This window comes from Merops nubicus, unplaced genomic scaffold, assembly GCF_000691845.1.
Source record: "Merops nubicus isolate BGI_N331 unplaced genomic scaffold, ASM69184v1 scaffold29481, whole genome shotgun sequence".
NCBI classification, from domain to species: domain Eukaryota; kingdom Metazoa; phylum Chordata; class Aves; order Coraciiformes; family Meropidae; genus Merops; species Merops nubicus.
The window spans coordinates 1-23,070 of record NW_008590762.1 but is presented as its reverse complement, the minus strand read 5'-3'; the positions used below and the strand labels follow the sequence as shown (position 1 = coordinate 23,070).

The 23,070-nt window shown below is 35.7% G+C and overlaps 1 protein-coding gene across 1 annotated transcript in view; it reads left to right on the top strand.

Moving 5' to 3' along the window:
• The window catches only part of LOC103782305 (receptor-type tyrosine-protein phosphatase delta-like), a gene marked incomplete at both ends in the record, with an annotated part of 51,120 nt that extends 30,657 nt beyond the window's left edge, over nucleotides 1–20,463 (top strand). Inside the window, 5 exons of the mRNA XM_008950066.1 lie at nucleotides 12,495–12,780; nucleotides 13,270–13,448; nucleotides 14,700–14,826; nucleotides 15,717–15,842; nucleotides 20,309–20,463. Of these exons, the coding sequence (XP_008948314.1) occupies nucleotides 12,495–12,780; nucleotides 13,270–13,448; nucleotides 14,700–14,826; nucleotides 15,717–15,842; nucleotides 20,309–20,463 (873 nt within the window). The remainder of the gene's footprint in view (nucleotides 1–12,494; nucleotides 12,781–13,269; nucleotides 13,449–14,699; nucleotides 14,827–15,716; nucleotides 15,843–20,308) is intronic.
• Nucleotides 20,464–23,070: the final 2,607 nt, after the last annotated feature.

The following is a 23,070-nucleotide window of genomic DNA, read 5'->3' as shown; positions in this document are numbered from 1 at the left end:
CACTACATAAAAGCTTAACATGTAAGTGCAATCCCATATGTTTGAATCTCTCTTCTAATACCAGCACCAAGGGGCATATCTTTAAGATACTTTGTGAAGTCTTGGCAGGTACTGTTAACGCTGCTATTACAAACAGAAAAACTTGGATGTTTGGAAGAATGTGTGTTGTTTAAATAAATCTGTTTCTGAGTATACTAGTGTGACCGGTTGGCACAGTAAAACCAAGTCAATTTTCAAAATATAGCAACATAAGGGGATCTTTTATTTGTTAAGTAGAAAAAATACCTAATTTTTGTTCAGTTTTTCAGAATGAAAAATATTTTTTTAAAAAAAAATTATAACTAAGGCAATAATTTTCCAGTGGATTATTTTACATCACCTCTACATCCTTTGAACCTCCCTACTGCTTTATGCCTCACAAGTGCCAATTTTCTAATCCTGGCAATGCGTAGGTTTCAGTTGACTGCCTATGCTTTTTCACAGTGGGTAAAAAAATAACCCAAATGTATACTCAGAAATCTCTCAAAGAAGATTGAAAAATACTGAAAGCTTCCTCTTCCCATCCCTTTCCCTACCCTGAGTACAACTTAGGATATTTTCTAACTCTGGACATCTGAAAGCTCTGGGGAGGAAAAGAGTGTAAAGGCATTTTAATATGAAAAGTACTTTAATATCACAAATATTCTAAACTTTCCCTGCTTTGCCTGTGTCTTTATCCAGAAGCTCTTGGGTTGCTATAAACTGCTGGGTATAATCCATATATGAAAACATTATAACACTATTTCCACTGCAGCTCGTAGGTTACTGTATATCTCATTAAGACTACTTTTCTCAAGTTCTTTGTTCACAAATAAAAGGCAAAGGGAGACAGATAAGGCTGTTGTTTAGTTCCTCTTAACATAAAATTACAGCAATGAGTAAACATCCCTGTTTTCATTGTATGCCATTTGTATTGGTAGTCTCAGTTAATCTGACCATGCAGTCAGATTAAGTGACTGGGAGTCATTTTATTTCTACACATACCTTTTTTTCTTCGGAGTTACTCCATTTCTACTTGTACCTTACACAAAATGCACCTAGGCTTGCAGTGTTTGATACCTTGAGAGCTTAATCTTTAAGGAAAAGGAACTGGTTTCTCTTCATTTAGAAGTTTATGGATTGTTGCTCTGTCTTCATTTAGTTGTTGGAATTGTAGAATCTACCGGAAAATGAGAAACAGTCTGGAAGAAAGGTTGATGAATGTTAGCTAACAAAAACAAAGACTGGTGTTCCACCAGCACATGGAGGGGTCATTGGTAGGAAGCCACTGGACAATCACTTGTGTAATGAGTGGCATCACAAAGGGGTAGGGGTTGGGACTTGACTTCATATTCTCACCATAAAAACTTTCAAAGTTGTGAAAATTTAGATTCCAAAAGTTTCACAGTTGAAGACCCTGTCTGTTTTATGCTGCATGTGCAAGAGTTTTCACCTGATAAATGTGTTGTATTCATGCAATTGCACAGGCAAAATGCAGAATCTCCATCTGTATGCTGGTAGAGCCAGCAATGGACAGGTAACACTGGATATTTTGTTCTCTTTTTCAAATCTGAATGTCTTTAGTTACGATCATCATGATTGTAAATACGCTGGTTACCTTCCCCAGCTGATCACTCTTTAACTTAAGGGCATTCTCAGTCCAGTCCTAAAAATCCTAAAAAGCTGCTATGACTGCATAGAGCAAGATTTCATTTTGGGTAGATCTCTAATTGGTTTCCTTAAATTTAGGTGCTCACACCTGAAAACCTGGAATGATGAACATGACAGACTGCCGTACAGTAGTTAACGTGACAGTGTGCAAAGTTCTTAAATATTGCCTAAGGTACTGTCTAGTCTGAAAAGGAAAATACTATCCTACTTTATCTAAAAAGCCTCCATGGGGTGTCCAAACATCAGCAAACTGATGCTGATCCACTTTCAAGTTTTGTCTTAAGTTAGAAACCAATTCTGCCTAGCAAATGAGTCTTCCCTAAAACCTGAACTGAAGCTGCCGCATGTACATTACATTCTTTCATTGTTTATAAGCATAAACAGCAAGCAAGTATCACTGGAACCATAATTAAAATTCAAAAGCATACAAATAACAAGTAATAGCAAAAATTATTCATGCAGGTTCACATAATGAAAAATACCCACTTGTGTTTTTTCTACTAAATCAATCCTGTGTATGTAAGGCCATCTTTGGTTGGCACTTAGCCTGTGGTTCAGGGGATTATACCCCCACTGCTGTGACACAGGGATGGATTATCTTTTGAAATCCTAAATAGCTGCTATGACTGCATAGAGCAAGATTTCATTTCGGGTAGAAGTCAGACATCTGTAAAGGAACATAGTAAATGCTATTACTAGATAGAATCAGTGGTCTGTCTGGACCAGTATCCTGTCTCTGACAATGGCAAATGTCAAAACTTCCAGGGGAAAGTAAAAAACAACAATGTCAACTGTATTTCAGTGAAGTCTCCTCCCCAGAAGCAAGCAGCTAGTGACGAGCTTAGCCCTACTTCATGAGGGCTTCAATTCTTTTCTCCCATTATTCCTTTAGCTACCTAGAGAAACTGGTAGATACTTTATTGTTCATATTCATTATTTTCATGACATTTATTAGTGACACGTTTTAAAGGACAAAGCCAGACAGTCTTATTTTTTACTTTTTTTCCTTTTCTAAGTATTCTCTGGTAAGTAGTTTCACACAACATGTTAGAAGAGATCTATTTACTGTTATTTTAAATGTGTCTCCATTTCACTAAATGTCTTTGGATAAAGAGAGAAGAAAGAACATTCTTTAATGCTGTTTCTTGTTTTACATGTCTGCATATTTCCCTTCTATTCATCCATCATGAGAAACTAGTACAGCAAATTATCCTAACCGAATTCATTACTTTTCATATGGAGGGAGATGACAGGGTATCATCACATCTCTAGTCTTTTTGCTGGCTGTCTCTGCTCCCTCATTTGTGCCATACCCTTTTTCTGTATCCTTAGTAACAATAACTATTCCCCATTCTTTTTATTACTTTTTTTTTAACAAATGGTAAGGCAGCAAAAATAGTTCCAGAATTATGCCACGTTTTCTTGCTAAGTTGTCCACTGGAGGAACTGAGCCCTGACTTGGATTTGGCCAACAAATGGTTTCATCTGAGCTGGTCTCCTGGAGAGTGATGACTTTTCATTCCATGAAATAACCTGCCTGTTATTAAAACGTAACAATTTTCTGTAAGATTTTTTTTAACAGAAGCAATGCCTTTTCTGTGTGTTATCTCAAATTACAAATATGGTGGTGCTGATAATTATTTCCATATATATATTATCATGTCCTACAAGGCCTGTAATTTCCTTTGACCTAAGCTGTAGTTTGATACATTATTTGATCAGCGCTCTTAGTGAGTCATTTTATCCATATGTATTTAGTTAATTGGTTATTTTTCTCTCCACCCATGTTTATATATAATATACTCTACAAAGGAAAAGGAAATCTGACTGCTTGCAGCTGAGTCTAGTAAAAGAGCAATTAAGTTCTATCAGAGCCAGCAGCTGTCCATAATGAATTCTGAATTAAAATTATGAGTGAAGAAAAGAATCCAGCCATCTGCAGGAAATGTGAAAATATTTTTATAACCCAATAGCTGAATTTTGGAAAGGGATATCTCTGAGATTTCCCAGCTGTACCTACAGTAAATTCCAGAATATCCATGGACACACAATATACTGGAACACATTGCATCAACTTGGCAACCCAGTGTGTTTGGCTAACTTCGAACAGGCTGTATTTTTATCTAAAGTAATCAGCATGAAAGCCTCTTTAAATCATCTCCCTGTGTCTCTAGAAGTAAAATGCAGGTTTAAAAATAGTCCTGTTATCTTTTCGTGGAGGCTTTCCGATCAGTATTCTGCCCTGAAAATTAATCTTCCTTCATTTTTCATACTTTTACAGACTTACTTCAGGTCTCATCACTTATTATCAGATTTTGTCCATGACTGCTGTTGCAAGTGAATCCTGTATTGTGGTGCCTTTTTTTTTTTTTTTTTTTTTTTGGGTCACCCGAATCTTAAAATTAGTTTTCAGTTGTTTAAAAGCTATAATAACTATGCAAGCTCATTTTACAGCTACTTTGAAACTTCTAAACTAAACCCCCCATGATTTTCCTTATAACTTGACCACAGAATTTTCTCATAAAGTTCAAAATCCTGGGAAAAAGAAAAAAAAAAGAGAGAGAGGTTAGTGTCCAATCTCTAAATGACAAATTTTGATTAAGAAACGTGAAATGCTGAGGATAAAGAAAAAAAGCATCAGAAGAGGTACCAGTAACCAAGCTCTTCAAGTGTTGGTGGTGTATTGTCAGAGTTATGGGATAGGTTGCTTATTCTTTTCGTCACTTGTTCTAAGAAAACAGAGGCATAGCAAGAGCCTTGATATGAGCTCATTAGAGAGCATCTCTGTTTTCTGCCGTGTAACATCTCACTGCATTATTACCATTTTGCAACCATTTCAGTTTAAACCAAATCTAAGGTGGCAAGATCATGTTTGTCTCATCCTCTGAATGTATCCTCTAGATATATCAGAAATTTAAAAAAAGTTTTAAAAAAAAAAAGTTATGAAAAAATAGATGAAAAAAAAAAAAAAAATTGTAGTGAGAGAGAGCCCAGTTCGTTTACAGCATTGAAGTGTGATTGGTACTGGAAAAAAAGCCAACAGGGACCAAGGAGACCTGGCACACTATCTTTTTCACTCTGTACTTACCAGATGAAATACTGTGTCTAGATGACAGTCTGAGACTCCATCACTGTTCTGTCAGTCTAAAACTTAAGGATAACAAATGGCAAATGATATAGTATTTTTTTAATTTTGAAAACAGGGATCCTGAGGGCAGTCAGTGTTAAGATAAAAAAACAATTGTTGACCACAATAGTAATACAAAGACCTAGAATCGGGGAGGAGGCCAGAAGGACTCTAAAATTAGGCAGCACCTTACTGTTCAGCAAGTATTTTCAAGGTCATCCCGTTATTCAGTACTGCAGAACACATTCCTTCCCACCGTCTTTAATTCATTTTCAGATAGCATCAGTTCAACTTCCTATTTCCCATGCAGGTAGGGTAATAGCTCTTCTACATGTTCCACATGAAAATGTAATCAAAGCACAGAAATATGCAAAAGTACAAAACAACTCCTCAAAACATTCCTTCCTGACAACGCAAAACAGGTTGAAATGCAAAGAAAGCAAGAAGTAAGTAGTTGTTAGTGGCAAGCAACATAATTTCTCCTCATTGACTTCTTTGCTGTGCTCTGATCTTCACTTTTATTTATTGATGATAGGATCGCAGTGTACTTCCTCTCATAAATTACCCAGAAGTGTAATTTTCTGTATTTACTACAGCTGTTCATGCATAAATCTGTCTTTAATTGAAAGCAACAAGTCACAGTAAGATGTGTTTTTAAAATTAACCTCAAAATACATTCTTTTTCTAAGCTCTATTTCACTAAACTCTATCTCAGTAAATTTTAGATCTTTCTTCAGTGGAAAGCGTAATGGTGAGAGTGCTTTGTAAATTGTACAATACAAAGAATGTAAAATATATTCTGAAACTCAATAAATCTCAGAGAAGATATATTTGGGATAGTTACTTTTTGAAGCTAATATAGATTGCGGTACACTTACTATGCAAGATTGTATTTAGAGAAGCAGGAAAATAAGATATCTGAGAGCTGGATTAATTTTGAAATAAAATATTCACAATAAATCCTTGTGCACAGATAAAGGAGTACAGAGATATACAGTTTATTCTAACTTCATTTCTTTATATGTCTGAGTAATTGAAGAAATCAGGTGATATAGTGATTTATGGTAAGGTATATATAAAAAAATCCTCTGAAAAGTAGGATTATAGCATGTATTGCTATATAAAATCAACTATCAACTCTGAGGGGAAACTGAGATAAGAAATGGTATGAAATAGGGTCAATTAACTTTTTGATTGTCATATTGTGTAATTTCTGCTATGTGCCATCTTGCAAGCACAAAAATAAGAGACCTTTTCTTCACGAACAATACCTGATTTCAGGAAAGAAGCAGGCAGAAGTACTCTGTGATATTCTGTTCCTTTTATGGAAGAAAAAGCAAAGATCAGAAATAGTGTTGTCCCTTTTCAATGACATGGTTCCTAAAAGTGTCAGGTACCCAAAGGCAGAAGTGTTGTTTGAAAGGAAGATGTCTCAATGATCTGATTAGCAAATGAGGTAGTGGAAGGCTTGTGCTTTCTTTAAGTGTGTGGGACCATGAGACCAAATTTACACAATGTGTTTAAGGTTCACTCCCAGGACATACCTAGAATATTATTTTCTTAGACTGCCTGTGCAAATTCCAGCAAAGTCCAATACAAGGATTTCTGTAGGAGAAGATACATCTGTAACTTGTTGGTTAATAACCCATAATGAGTCCTTTCCTCCGTTTCTTTCTTTTTGCAATCCATGATATTCTGCAACAAGTTTCACAATTTAATTAAGTACTACATGAAAAACAACTTCCTGTTTAAATTCTCTGTATCATAATTTTTTGTGTTACAAACAAAAAATGAATAGTCATTTCCTTTTAACCTCCTCTACATAACTCACCGTTTTAATCCCTTCTTCATATCTCCCTTTCTCTTGAGTCCTTTCTACTCTAAGCTGAGCTTGATTAACCTCCTTTTCATACATTGTCATCCTCTTTGTTATGTTTCTTCTGTCATTCTTGAGATGGGCCACACTGCTTGTGGAGGCAAATGCAAGGGCATCCCTTTGGCATGCAGAATGACTGCAGAATGTCATTCAAGGGAAAATTTACAGAATCCTTAAGTAAATACTGGATTCACAGCGTGGTGAGTGAGTGAATGAGCGTGAGAGTGAATGACAATATCCCACAAAATCCTTCAAATTAGTTCTACAGAAATCTCCTAATGTAATTGCAGTGCAAGAAAAGTGTAACTTCGTGTAAATGACTGTCACATTTTAGAAGTATGCTCAGAAGTTACCTTTGGCTGTTATTGTGCTTTTAAGTGGTATTTTCTTTCACTCAGTTACTATAATGAACTCTTTATGTATCCTTTACTTTCATAGTGCAACATAGTACATCTTCCTCCACTGCTAACACAGAAATTATTTCTAACACCTGTGAGCCATCAGTTAGTGAAGTTGTTCTTTACATTATATGCTTCCATAATTACATTCCTATATTACTTTGAAGCTAGGTAGGAGTCCTTTTGCAATTCTGGAAAGTTCTGGCTCATGACAGACCTGGATTTAAAGTCTACTGAGAGGATTTGAACTGCTGTAATGGAACATCCTTACTAGAAGCATCTCTTAACATGTTTTTGTTTTGGTCAACATTACTAATGCTACATGTTTATCCTGCATGGAAAATTTGTCTTTTAAGATTATTTTAATAAATAAGTATTCATTGTACACAGGATTTGTTAAAGAAATTTCTTGGAGTCTTGATTCTGTATGTTTTAATATTTGAGAGTTTGTTTCTGTTCATGACACAATTTGTTAAGACAGCTTCTTATGCTTGATCTCTCCAGAGCTGAACTCAGGATTAGATGAAGAACAGATTTACTTCCTGAACATTAGTACGCTTCTGCAATTGTAGATTACAAAAGAACAGGCTTGAGTTTGGTGCAGTTCTTTTTGAAGAATTTGTGGTAATGGTAGAATTCTCAGATCACGCAGACTGAGAGGAAAATCTTCATAAAGCTCAGTAAAGGAAGAAGGATCTAAAGCTGACTTTTGATTTATGAGCCTTCTATGCTTTTGTCAGCTATGTATGAAAACTTCAGGGACCTCTAGGCTGAACCTTATCTACCTGTAGTGAAATCTTCTGTTTTCTGATTTTTTTTCTTCCCTTGTTCCTTTCAAGAAGCTTTATATGATTTCAGTGACAAATATGGTTGCCTCCATGCATAGAATAGAAATAAAGAAAATGCAATGGCTAAAGCCTTTTTTTTGATGAAGCATTACACCTGAAAATGTGTGATATACCATACTTGATTGCTGATATCCAACCATAACCACAGTGAGAAGAAACAAAAGTCATTGTGTACATGCAGAACAATTCTCAATTATTTAAGCAGTCTGGTATCTCTTCTAAAATGAAGTCCAAATTTACCTCTTTGCACAGGGTCTTTATGCTATTTCAGTCAGATGTATCCCTTCAAAAAGATGTTCAGTGCTTTCATATGAGGTTTTTTTGCTGCCTCTTGTACAGGGGGGATTTTCAACCATGTTTTAATTTCCTAAGAGGAAAAGAAGAAAATAATTTAAATATTGCCTTTGTCATAACAAGTACAGAATTTCTGTGGGATTGGCAACTAATTCATCATATGAAGTTCCTCAGTAAAATTCAGGCATTTTTATGTTTCCCATATCACAAGCAATTTTATGTACTTTCAGTTCATAAATGCAAGCTTCATTCAATCTAAAATTGTAATATTCCATAAATTTTTCCCCTGATACGAGTCAAAAATGTCCTAAACGATTTTTGGTCCATATTTTACTGTCTTTGCTTCCAATTAAATGATCTGTGAATACTGACAATTACACAGCCTTCCTTTGCCAAATCACCGAAGTAACAGTAAAGGGTCATCATTGAAACAGCTACAAATTAATCACAAAAGCCAACCTTTAACACATCCATACAATGATTTTAATATGGAATGCCCCCCTCATGCATCTTAATTTTTCTTTTTGTGGATTGCAATATCACAGGACATTAAACATGTTTCAGTTCATGGGACTGAATCAATTGTGGTTTTAGAAATTGAAAGCAAATGTTATAATAGGATAAATAATAATGTTTAAAGCAGTAAAAGTTTCCTCGTAGGCATATTTATTTAATAGACTGCTTAGATTTTCAGCTAACACCAAAAGATGCAAACCAAAAGGGTGAGAAAGTAAATTACAAGTATAGGCTGAATTTGTGAAATTATTCTCATTAGCTGAATTAACATTGTTTGCAGTAAGTAGGTAGGAATATTGTAATTCTTTTTTTAATATTCCAGTGGCATATTGATGAGGATTCAACCTGCATGACTTCACAGCTGTGTAGCTGTACCATGTTAAGAAGTCTGTATGACAGCAGAAGAGAAGAAGAAATGGGAGATAATGATAGGATAATATCTTCCTCTTGTAGATGAAATTGTTGGAGTTTGGAGTTAGAAGATATGTAGGGTCAAAGAGGAAGGAAGTTAAAATATTCATAGCATTGGCTCCATTTTTACCTGGGAAGTGAAAAGGGTAGTCTGGTAGTTGTGCAGCTCATTTGTAATTGACAGTTTTGTAGTGTCGTGAGCACCTTAAGGTACTAAAATATCTTGCTCAATAAAAGGATCTGGAGAGTAGATTGTCAGGAGCCCAGTGGAGCCAAATGTCTCAATAAATGTAGTGTGTAGACCCTTCCATACTTACCATGAAAACATTGGTGTGTAGTAATGTGTTTTGGTCTGTTGTCATGGTCTTCACAAGCTCTGCATAAACCTGTAAACTAGCAAGTCTCTCCAGCAATGCGGTATGCTAATAACCACTCCTCTTGGAGTTTGCTCAGGGGAAAAATAAGTATATAAATGATAATGCAAAATGTGAAGATAAGAAATGAAAACTGCTTGTTCCAGATGAAAGTACAAGCTTTAACTGTTCTGGAATTTTTGGCATTGTAGTCTGTAGGTACCAGTGAACCTCTTAACGTTTGAGGTGAAAAATACCATATCCCGTTATAAACACAGTGCTGGAACATTAATTCATTGGTATGTGATAGGAAAGACAGCCATATTCTAAACTACTTAGAACATCTGCACATTCAAACCTTCTTATTTCTCACTTAGCCAGCACTTGTTAGATTGATAAAAACCAAATGCAAGGAAGAATCATGATAGAGATGGTTTAAAATTTTATATAAACCAGTCAGACATACAAATGTGTGCTAGTTGTGGTGATTTCTTTGCAATCCAAAAATAGAAAAGAAAAATGAGACAATTTTTTGAGTTTTCCTCCATGATTATTACCAACATTAGGGTCACTAGAGTTTTCTGGAATGCAGAGCTTTTATTATATAAGGTAAGTGAACTCCCATTTAGCTAAGATAGCCATAATTTCATTTATCTGTATATTTTCTTTCTATAGAACTCCCATTGATCAATATCATTGATTGGTGTGTTTTCTTAAGCTCAGAATATTGATTAATTCTTGTCAGAATGACATCTAAGAAAGTTGAGATTGATGCATTTGGACTGTCAGCAGACGTCCTCAGCTGTTTGAAGGAGATCTGCTTCTTGGAGGAGTAACTGGTGGCAAGAATATATAATTAACAGTATGTAAATATGAAATCATAGAAGCAAAACTTAACTCCTGTGAGACTAAAATGTCTTTCTGCTCTGTACTTCTTTCCGATTTGGTTGTAAGTAAATGTAGTTTGCTGATAACTGTGCAAAAAAATAAAGGTTTACCATTGATTATTGATTGCAGGATGGATTTAAGATATTTAGTATCTCATGAAAATATAGGAACTATCAGAAGTTTTTTACTTTTACATAATTGTCCTCTAGTAGCTGTGTTATAATTATTTTTATTACTGTCTCTCTCTTTTCAGAAAATGTTGGTTTGTGGTGTTCTTTAATATCCTTAATGTAGATAATGTCTGGAGGGTTTGTACATTTTTCCTTACTGTAGTACATGCTGCATACTGAAAACAGTTAAGCAGTTTAGGATGCCAGAAACTTGCCATTGATTATCACAGGCATGATGTGGTCCTGGTTCTAAAAAAGATAGAAAAAAAAAATTATATTTTGTACTTGTGATTTATGTAGCTTACATGTATGCAAGTAGTTGAAACAAAACTTCATAAAGTTCAGGCATATACATGGCTGGAAAAGAGAATCATCCATCTGAGGATTTGATTCATTACTGTTGATGTCCAAACATCTCCGTAAGAGAATTCCTGTAGCGATTTTAGGAAATATGGCTCTGTTTAGCACACAAGTTGCATATTCAGACCTTCAGTATATTTTCTGGTCTTGTGTATTCTGTGGTCATTTTCGTATTCCTTCTATATCATTCCTGTTCAGTTATGCCAAATGTTTAATAAAGGATCATGTATGACTAATAGTATCACATCAAAGTGAGAACTGTATCTCTTTTTCCTCTCCTGATTGCACAGCATTGCTATCAGGAGTTATTAAAGGTAGCCCATGCATGTAACAGACAACACCTTTAAGATAGAGAGGGCATCACTGGAAGTCCTTTAAAGTCTGGCACATTTTGACAGCAGGTATCAGAAAGATAAACTGCTGTTAAGTAGATATATTAGTGAGACAAATTTAACTCCCTTAGATCCACCTGTGTGTTTCATGATCAAGTTTTATTCCTGTGCCAAGCTCATAGTAGCTGACCCAGGTCTTCAACCCTCAAGTCCCACCAGAAAGGGGAATGCAACTTTCTAGCTCAAACCTGTTCCTGAGGAATACCTTACTGTGCAGAAAACTAAGAACTAGTACAAGTTCTTTGGTCTCAACAGGACTGATGCAACTTCATGTCAGCTCTGCCTGAAATAAAACACTGACTCAGAACCTGTGAGGAAGCACTATCTTTACCTGTGCCTGGAAAATATTTCTCACTCAGTCTGGACATTAATTCAATGCTGTGATTTCAAACTATCTTTAAGCACATTCTAGTCCTTTTGTGATCTGTCCTTTGAAATAGTGAGATGACAGAGCCTCCTGGTCCAGGTTCTGGCCATTCCAGAACTTTCTTACACTTCTCTAGAGATGCAGGATAGACATTGACGTGACAACTGGAGATTTCCTGAGTGTACAGCCAGCACAGCTAACCAGGCATGACTCTGCATTGCAAAGAGTAACAGTGTAGCCTGGCTAAGTGAAAGAGCAGAGGACAGAACAAAGTTTTTTAATAGGAGTCCAACATTGACAGAGTTGGAAGAGGGCTAGAAAATTTACCTCCAAAGCACAATAGAAATATGTAAGACTCATTTTCCATAACGTTATTGTTTGCCAATAAATTCACTTTGGTAAACAGAATAGCTAAACCATCACGTTTAATGAGTTAGAAATCATACTACAAATAAAGCTTGAATTCTTAGAGGATTCATCATCTCCAGTAATTTTTGTTTTTAAGAACACATATTTCTAGAACATGTTGCAATGTGGTATATTTCTATTATAGTCAAGCCTGAAACTGCAAGATATAAACATCCCATTTTAAAAGCATTCCATGTTCTCAATTGCTTGTAATGTCTGTTAAAGGAGTTTACTTATTTCAGGGCACCAACCTTTTTCATAAACGCTGATTTTTATTTTCAGGAAAATGTTCTGTTCCAATAAGTGTTACAAAACTTTAAAACTTGAATGCCATAAAAGTAAACATAATGCCTGAAATAGTCCTTCATGTTTTCCTTCCTGTGTTCATTTCTTTTAGTGCTGGGGTCGGCAGGACTGGCTGTTTCATTGTGATAGATGCCATGTTAGAGAGAATAAAGCATGAAAAGACTGTAGATATTTATGGCCACGTAACTCTAATGAGAGCACAGAGGAATTACATGGTTCAAACTGAGGACCAATACATCTTTATCCACGATGCGCTGCTGGAAGCAGTGACATGTGGAAATACCGAAGTGCCAGCCAGAAACCTGTATGCATATATCCAGAAGCTGACACAGATAGAAACAGGCGAGAATGTCACAGGAATGGAACTGGAATTTAAGGTACTGGGATTTTATGTTGTGGGGAACCAAAGCCAAATGATGTAACAGTTAATGCTGCTCTGTCCTCCACCGGTTGTTTCCGGTAATGAAAAGATAAGACATTTGCAGGTTAAAATTTCAAGTTAGGAAAACAATCCTCTGTAAAATGTAAAATTCTGTCCTCAGTTGGTGTCCAGATGAGAACTGTTCAGGGAGGACGGTTTAACCCTGCTTGTTCCCTTACTGTTTGAATAGCTTGAAACATGTATTTGTGTAATGGTTTAATACTCAGATTTGTCCGTATGTATTACTGCAGCTGGCATTAATCTTTGATAAGGTCTTAAAGAAGCTTTAAAAATATTTAGATAATGCAGTAGAATATGGAAAAGTAAGCATCTGAAATTCAAATTATTCATTAATGGATAATGAGCAGAGATTATCAAATCTGATAGTTAGTGCAATTTGTTTTTGTTATACCTGGCCTTAATACTTTTAATTTCTTTTCAACAGCGTCTTGCTAGCTCTAAGGCTCACACTTCAAGATTCATCAGTGCCAATCTTCCATGTAATAAATTCAAAAATCGCCTTGTCAATATTATGCCATTTGATTCTACAAGGGTATGCTTGCAGCCAATCCGAGGAGTAGAAGGCTCTGATTATATTAATGCCAGTTTCATTGATGGATACAGGTACTGATGCTGATGTGTACTCACACAGGCTGTTTTATATGTTTACAAAAATATTTATGTAATTATATTGAAATTAACAATATTTAATATTGAAATTTAGTATTGTTATTTGTGCATGCCATGTTTGATTGGGTGAGGTTTAAAATATTATTTTATTCATTTTATATATTAATTAAATGTTTAGATTTTCACTCATGCAATACAGGAAATTTCTGTAAATGACACAGGGTCTTAAACATTATATTTTTGCCTACCTTTAAACCATTAAGAACTCCCAGTATATTTTACAAGCTGAAGATTTTAAGCACATTCATGATTTGGAACTTCTGTTGTTCTCAACTATTCTACTTGAAAAGGTATATTGAAATAACATACAGGAGATGCATTCTCTATGTCAGGGTGATAACTTATGATCTTGGGATGCCAATTAAGACAAGACCTAGCCACCAAAAGCATTTCATACATTTTAAACAATTGTGTAGCCCACCAGCATCCTCATGATAACATGGAGCAATGTGCCCTCGGCCTTAAGTCCAAGCAGCTGCTAGGGAAAGGCATGAAGGAGAAGCAGTATAGTTTCCCTAAGGCAGTTTAGGTATGCTTGAGTATCCCTGCCCACAGAGATCATTCTGTGAACCTCTGCTTCATAGTTGCAACTGTATTCATCTCCACACATGAAGGTGTTTCTGTTCATTGAAAGAAGCAAGAACAACATGAGCGGGTCGTCATCTGATCCAAAAGTTTTAACAGCCTGGTGGTAGCTACCGCTAGTAGGGTATTAAGGCCTGGAAATGCAGTGCACTCCATTCCTGAAATTTCTTCCTGCCTTACTTTTGGTGCAGGCATCAGACTGATGAAAAGGAGTTAATAAAGAAACTGCTTGATGCTATAATTTGTAAATTTAATAGATTGTTAGACAGTTATTTCTACAAAATGAACCAGCACTACTAAGTGTTTCTTAAGTGCTTTTTACAGCACAAAAAATTGAACTATTAGAGTTGCATTAACGTTTAAATAATAATAATAAAGACATACATCATAATATTAGCAGAGTAATTTCCCTCTCAAAGTTCTAAAAATAAAAAGTCATATTTTAATTAAACAATCATAATAAGATTTTAATATGCTTATTACTAATAGTATATAAATTTTTCATGTAGATAATGTTTATGTATAAACAAAGAACATGTTCATCAATTCACTTTTTTAATTAAAATATTGTTCTTAATTTACTTTATTTTTTCAATATAGACAACAAAAAGCTTACATAGCTACACAGGGTCCTTTAGCAGAAACCACTGAAGACTTCTGGAGAATGCTCTGGGAGCATAATTCTACAATTGTGGTCATGCTCACTAAACTACGAGAAATGGGCAGAGTAAGTAATGTTGCCATACACCCTTACTAAAATGTTAGTAAGATTTTTTTTATTTCGTTGTTACAAGAATGACTAAAGGTAAAGCTGACGATTTAAGTTCCTTCTCCTTTTGAAATGTCGGTAGCATTGTTGATCATTAGGTATAAGGAGATTCAGCAACTTTGCACGTTGATGTTTTGAAGTATGAAGAGATAGCATTGCTCTCTATTGTAAAATGAGGATTCATTACCTGTAAACTTCACTTTTTGCGGCACCTTTTTTAACAATGTTAAAAGGAAGTGTTGGATTTTCGAATCTGAATGTCTCCTGTGTCTTTGTAACATGGAACTTTAAAGCTTCAGCACGCAGTTTACACTCCTAAACTCACCTGAGTGCAGGTTTGTGTAATGGGAAGACCAAAACAGTTTACAATCTGGACAGGTTTACATCAAGATAAAGGTAGTATGTGATAAGTGAAATCTGACTCAGGGCATATGTTTGGGGAATAGAGGTGATTCAGGACATGGCTAGTGGGTGCAGACATCAAGTCTTGACTGAGGCCAGGGGGACTTGCTTCAACAGGGAACAAGAAAGAATACTGAAGATGGCCTCAAGATTTAAATTCTTTTCTGTATTGAAAGGGGTAGATCTTTTCACTGATTAATAATAGAACTGAGCAGAACTATAAATGAGTTTAAATGTACAGCAACTAGAGAGAATCTCTTTGCAATGCAGTACTGAAGATAATTTTTTAGTCCAGGTATGGAACTTCACATCCAATATAAACAGTTCATATTTCTGTCACTAATGGCACTTCCCATGAGTATTATCTGAGTGAAAAAAAGGTTTATACCAGATTATTGTAGTGGTCTTGAGTAGTAGAAAATGGATTTTGCTTCATTATTTTGTAGGAAAAATGCCACCAGTATTGGCCTGCAGAGCGCTCAGCCAGATACCAGTATTTTGTGGTAGATCCTATGGCAGAGTACAACATGCCACAGTATATTCTGAGGGAATTCAAGGTTACAGATGCAAGGGTAAGTTAACGTAGCATTACAGTAGTAATGTAACTAGTAACTAAGTACACTTACTAAAGAAAATGTCAATTTCTTTTTTTACCCTCTTTCCTCCTCTCCCCCATTTTTATTATTATGAAGGAAAAACCCCTATGAGTGTACTTTCTACAAGCAATAAACAAAAAGCAGATAAAGTTATTATTGAATAAATGGGATTGTTGTGTAAGAGCAATTGACTTAGTTCAGATTAAACATCTGGACAGCATAACTTTGTAAATTTCTGGATAACTGTTTGTGCCAAAATACATTAGATGATTTGAGGATCATTTTCTCATTTTTCCCCGTTTCCCCCTTAATCATTTCAGGGGGCCGTTTTTGTCACTTACAGCTGTAAATATGTTGGTTTGCACCACCGTCTAGGCAGAATGAGTATGAAGGTTAATATGTTGAGATTTAAAAACTGCAGAGCAAATAGCATTCATGAGAAAAGCTTGACAGGCTTTGCACATTGTAATTTGATTTTTTGGCATAGTCTATTTTCAGCACTGTTGTATATTTGCAGAGTAGATACATAAAGCTGTGACCCTAGCATCCTCATTTTCGCACTGCATTTCTTATCTGAACTTCTGAGTCCAAAACTGAGCACCAATACAGGATTAAATATACATAAACTTTAAATACTTATTTGGCATTTCTCAGACTTTTGATTTCTAGCACTTTAGTCTTCATGGAAGGAAAAATTACTGACAGCCTCCATTTTTGTAAGCACTTTAGAATACTATTTGTTCAAGCAAATAGCAGGATGTACTGTCCAGGTAATGTAAACTCACATGAGTGATTACTCAGTTACCAGTCAGCATCCAAAATACTAGACTTTCTGATGGTTAGCTAGACTGCTGCCTCAAGTAAAATTAGGTACTATTGACAATTAGCTAGACAGTATTGTCACTAACCAAGTAGCATATCAACATTTTAATTTGGAAAATGAGACTTAGGTGCGTGTTTTTAAAAAGAAGCTGTAGACACACAGGATCTGATTTTCATTCTATTTGGAATCCAGTAAGAATCACATGACTCATAGCTTCTCTAACCTATTTATGCTTAACAAAAGTAGATAAGAACAGACTCCTAATATCAGTCTTTAACTACACTTGTAAGCATATGCAGTCAAAGCCAATTTCATTACAACTGTGCCAATATTTTTCATAGATCAGCTGTTCCATCTCAAACTGGAAGAAATCTTATGTGACATAATTCACCAAAATAGGATCATAAAATAACAATTATATCAAAAAATGTTGTTTTTCAGCTGTAGTTGAAATTCATGCAAACTAGTATATTTATGGAAGTCTGTTTACTTATAATCACACATCAGTAAACAATCTAAAAGGGTCACATAAGTTAATTTGCCAGAAATAGTTTTATTGTACCCAATATTAGCACACTTCTTTTAAGAAGTGCCAAGCATATGTGCACCTTGGCAATCGTGTCATGGCATTTTACCATCATATACCATTAGTTCTGAAATTGTAAAAATATCTTTACCTTGATGGACCAAATTTTGTTAAGCAACACACTGGCAAGATCACAGGGCCATCTTCAATTTTCTAGATATGCTGGGAAACTATATCTCCTTCCAAACTTACTGAAAGCTGTAGGGACTACTTACCAAAATGTATATTATAGTTTTCCTGTACTTAGGCTTTTATGGCTGTCACACCCTGTAATTGAGACTATGTAACTAAATTGTTGTATTCAAAGAAGAGTAAATGCTGCAGCAGTTTTAACCAGCCTCTCTTCCTCTCATGTCCAAACCCATCTGTAACGTTAGAATACCATCTGTGATGTGGCGCAGAGCCAAGCTGGCCAATTATTCCCCCGTGACAAGAAAAGAAGCACACTGCCTTTGTAGGTGTCAGCAGCAAGTGTCTGCTGTGGAACTCCCTGTTATTTCTGAAACTGAGCTGTGAATTGTTGTAAGGTGAAATGGACCTCTGTAGCTGTTTCAGTCTGCTGTTCCTGGCTGGTTTATACTCACTTGCTCTGTAAACTCCAGAGGTCAATCTGTTTGGGCAGCCTCATTTAAGGTTAAACAATTAGTGATGGCTGTAAGAGAGTATTATGAATTCTACAGCCTCATCAAAAGACAATTGAATATCCCCTGTGAGAAGCAAGTAGAAATCCAAATGGTCAGACAATCAATAGGATGATACATTAAAAGTGCTCCGCTCCATGTCGGGATCTGAAAGTTCATATTTTGATAACTAACTGTGCAAACTGTCACAATATTTGAAAGTAAAGATTTTAATAAAATTTGACATTTTTATTTGGACTGCTATTGACAAGCATGTCACTAGAAGAAAACAGCACTGTTTATAATGTCAGTAGCAAAGGGAGCTGTGTAAGAAATTGCAGATTAGTTCCCAATATGCTTTAATGCTACTCTAACATCAGACAGACTAACTTTACTTCTGTGCTCATTAAATAGCATTAAATAACAGAAGTTACTGCCATTAAAACTAAATCACAAAGGCTTTCATAGATTCACACTGGGTTACTGAGTTACTGTGATCATGAAATATACTGGTTCAGCTGTGGTTAGACACATCTGAAGAATACGTATTTACTGCCGGGTCTATTTCGCACATTGAAATTTGTGGTCTTTCCAATGACAGCCTGGGCTTGAGTAAAGCAGTGTATTTCTTATCTTTTCTACCCCTAAAAAGTTACTGTTGTTCTAGCATAATTCTTATCAGGGTCAGAAATTGCTGAAGAGCTTCCATCTACTTAACAAACATGGTAGGAGTCAGACATATTTTTTTTTTCTTTATTTTAGAAGAATGGCAGGTTATTGTGGAGGGAATCAACCTGTTGTTAGTCTTTTTGATTAACTAATGTCATGTGCTTAAGGCTGTCCGAAGGATATAATTTCATTATGTCTTCTTGAGCGAAAATGGGGTCACAGAGACCAATGTAAGAGAAGTCTGCATTAACTGAATGCAGTTTTGGTAGGAAGTATTTAGTTCTTTGTGCTTAAGTCCACAAGAAATAAAACTGCGTAAATGTTTTTGAAGTTTTTTTTTTCCTTTGTAAGTGGGCAAAAACATCCCACAGAAATAGACTACTTAATTGTCACGGTGGTCTAGTAGGAGTATAAGAGACAGTAAAAGAAGTGTATGTGTGTCCAGCAGTGACTGGCACTTACACCCATTTTCTATTCTCCTTACTCATCTAGGACATAGGAGGCAAAACCGCACAGTAGTAGAGGAAACAAAAAAGCAAAATATTGGGTTTTTCTTTGTTTATTCTTAAAACTACTTTGACTTCATTTCAAAGGTCTGTAAAATCTGAGTGTTAGTGGTAGTGGAAAAATTCGTAAAGATTGTTCTTGCCTCTAGTATAACTTGATGCCTATAATAATTTCAATTCTTCATGAGCTTTGCTTAGTAGAAGATAATTTTGAAGACGTAGCAGGGTGGGTGCTTAGGAAACCATACGTCCAGAGGCACTAGTTCACATTAGTGGCTCAGGTAAGGGCTTTTATGCCCTTGCTTTTAAAACATATAAGCTGTGCAATCTGACAGTGTCAAAGTAATCAAGAACAATGTTTGAAAATTCAGAACAAATTTCCTTCATTTGTTTCTATTGTATTTTTTCTGGTTTTGTGTCCTGACCATTTACGCATTAAATAGGCATACAGCAGAAGATGGTATTTAATACTTCCATTGACTTCATTATAAAAATTAGGATGCTTGGTTTTCTGCAGTTTTAAACAATCCTGTTAGTATTCCTAACCAAAGGGAATGAACAGCTTCAGCCTACTTGTTTTGAGGAAGGAGGCCCTTCTTCTTGATTTTTACTGAGCCCAAGCTGCTAGTAAATGAAATTACAATGGTTGAAGGGAAGTTTATGGTTTGTTAAACAACTAATTTGTATTGACCCATCTTCTTTCAGGCAAATGTCCACCTCATAGAAAGCACTGTACTATTACAGATATCATCTGCAAAGAGGGCAATGACTGAATGAGTCTTATCAGATACCACCATGCAGTAGATGAATATATCTAGGAAGTGGAGAGTCAGACTGGATAGCCTTATTCTACCTGTTCTATATTCAAAACAATTTGCGGTCTGCAGGATTCAAAACATAACTTACAAAAAAAAAAAAAAAAAAAAAAAAAACCTGGTGACATTGTTCTGTTGTTAGCCTCAGGCATGCCTTCTACACAGGCAGAATGTCAAACAGCTCTCCTATCCAGTGCAGAAGGGAATCTATGAAAAGTTGTTAATGAAACAGCACTTCTGGGCACACACATTCAAAAGCACCAGCCAGTACTGCGATTGAAAGAGTCTTCATAAATGTCATTGTAACAGTTTCCCACCTCATCTCAATGTCTTTGTTTTGTGATTGTCTTTTTGGTTGTTGGTTGACTGACTTCCAGCCTCTAAAACATGCTTTTGGGATACATTATTTGTCTTTTTTTAAAGGATGGCCAGTCCCGAACAGTGAGGCAGTTCCAGTTCACTGACTGGCCAGAACAAGGTGTGCCAAAGTCTGGAGAAGGATTTATTGACTTCATAGGCCAAGTGCATAAAACAAAAGAGCAGTTTGGTCAGGACGGGCCAATTTCTGTTCATTGCAGGTAAGTAAAGAAAGCCTCAAAACAACTCATATACAGATAAGTTTTTTTTCTGAAGTTGATTGCTGATTGCACTGAAGGTGTATTTGTAAATGGAATTTCATATTATCATTGAACTATGAGAAAATGTAATCACAAAGATCTAAAAAGGAGCGCATGGAACTGCTTTACAAAATGGGAACTGTTCTGTGATATCCCATTTACAAAGAACTTCTCAAATAGATGGAAGCACATGATTGTTTTTTCCACTTAAAAATGTCTCTAATGCAGGATAAAAACAAACCGGTCAGTGCTACATACAGAAAGTGATAGGAGGAGCCTTATCATGTGTGTTATATCTGATTTTATTTTCCCTCCACTGGTAATTAAAAGTGAGGCAGCTACATCGGTGGGAATTACTATCTGTGAACAAGCTAGTTACACCTCAGTGGCACTTTGGTAGCCATCAAGATGAGACAAATGAAAATAATTATTACCTCAAGAAAGGGAATGGAATAGGAAGTGGTGCTTAGGAATTTTGCCTATCAAAAAATCATTGAGGTTTGGATTGGTGAATTCTAACTTCAGAATATAATACCCATTCTTTGATGTGGTGAACTTATCTCAATTTGTTTACAGTTGATATGATGTGGATGAAAAAAGCTTGCAGGCTGCATAGGAATAATTCAGGATGGCTTTTTTAATATTCTTGTGGGGTTTATTTATTTTATTTGCAATATTCTAGAGTCCATAGCAGATAGCCAAAAATAATATCTTTATCCTTTATCTCTTATTTAATAAATTGTTTTCTATGAATTCCATTAGGATTGTATATACTCATTTGTGCAACATAAATTATTTTGGGTAGATGAAGTTTTATTACTTATGTAACAGAGATGCAAAGCAGTGATACAGGTTCCAAGTCCTTCGAGCAAGCCAAGTAATGCCCCAATATTAGCATGAAGATGAAATGAACAAGTTTACTAAAGCTTATGAATGTACAGAGGGAGAGAGATTCTTGTCCTTCCAAAGTCGGGAGCAACCAGAAGCTGTTAAAATGCCAGTATGTTTTAATGGAGTTTCTTACACTCTCCTAATCTGAAAAACTGACAAAATATTGAACTACTTGAATCCTAATTTTTTTTTGTGTGCCAAAAAAATTTTATGGCATGCTAAGGAGAACAGCATTACAGAGCAGCGTTTGGGTTTCATTTGGCAAGGGAAAATGAAGGACATTTCATCTCTGTGAATAAGGATAAGCCTTATTCTTCTTGACATTAATGAGTTTTGAGAGCAGAGGAGTAATAGTATTTATGCCTTCATGCAGACATACATAAGAAAGCAAATGGATGGTATTCTTCTAGGCCCTTTGTACCACGCAAACTTGTCCACTTGTGACTACAATGAAATACTGCTTGCACTAGGTTATGCTTGCAGTAGGTTATGCATCCCTTCCAAATGGGTGTGAACTTTCATGCTGTAATTATGAAATTATGGGGTTTGTGGAGATTTCTATTACTGACTTCAGCAGAAACAAAGTCCAATCCAGTATAATTCATCATTATAGTGACAAATTAGAAATTGGTAATGCTAATCATAATTAGTCAACCTCCATGTTCGGAAATATCTCTAGCAAATTAGTAAATTTATTTGTTTCTTTCAGGAAGCATAAGATCGCATGTCCCCGCGCTTTCCTTGTCATTGTGAAATTATTGTAATAATGGGTCCAAGAAATTCTTTGGGTGACAAACTCCCTAGTGACACTTCCTTGTGATTTCTTTCTGACTCCACACATTCTTCACAACTTTGCTTTCTCTCTACACAGTAAATCCCTGCCACACACCATTTTAAAATGTTCTTCTATGGCATTTTTACAAGTAAACTGGTGTGTTACAATTAAAAACATTTCTGATCTCATCAGGCAGTTAATTAAAAAATAGTTAAAAGAGCAAAGGACTGTTCACCTTGAAGCAAAATTTTCTTGTCAACCAATTTTAAGTATGTGTAGTCTTGTTATTCCAGCTTTTGGCTAGAGATTAAGGAAGACCACTCTTCCCCAGCATGCATTAAAGACCTGTTCACTACCTACAACTACCTGAAATGACGTTGTAGCAAGGTGGTGTTGATCTCTTTTTCCCAATAACAAGAAGAACAAGAGAAAATAGCTTCTAGTTGTGCTAGGGGAGGTTTAGTTTGGATATTAGGAAAAATTTCTTCACCGAAAGGTTTGTCAAGCATTGCAGCAAGCTACCCAGGGAAGTGGTTGAGTCACCATCCCTGGAGCTACTTGAAAGACATGTAGTTGTGGCTCTGATAGAAATGGTGGACTTGGCAGGGCTAGGTTAACAGTTGGACTTTATGATCTTAAAGGTCTTTTCCAAGATACACAATTATATAATTCTATAATTTTGTCAAGTTTTGTCTCAATTGTCCTTTGGCTTCAGCTCTCCGAAGGCACACAGATTATGTAAAATAGCTAAATCCAATCTCATGTATTCAATAGCTCTAGAAGTGCACTGACCTAGACCAAATGTTAACATAGCATAATACAGTTTGGACATTTGATTTGTGCACTAGACTTGTAAATTCAGTGGATCTCTGTCACCATCTGTCCTGGTTCTGTGTAAAAAG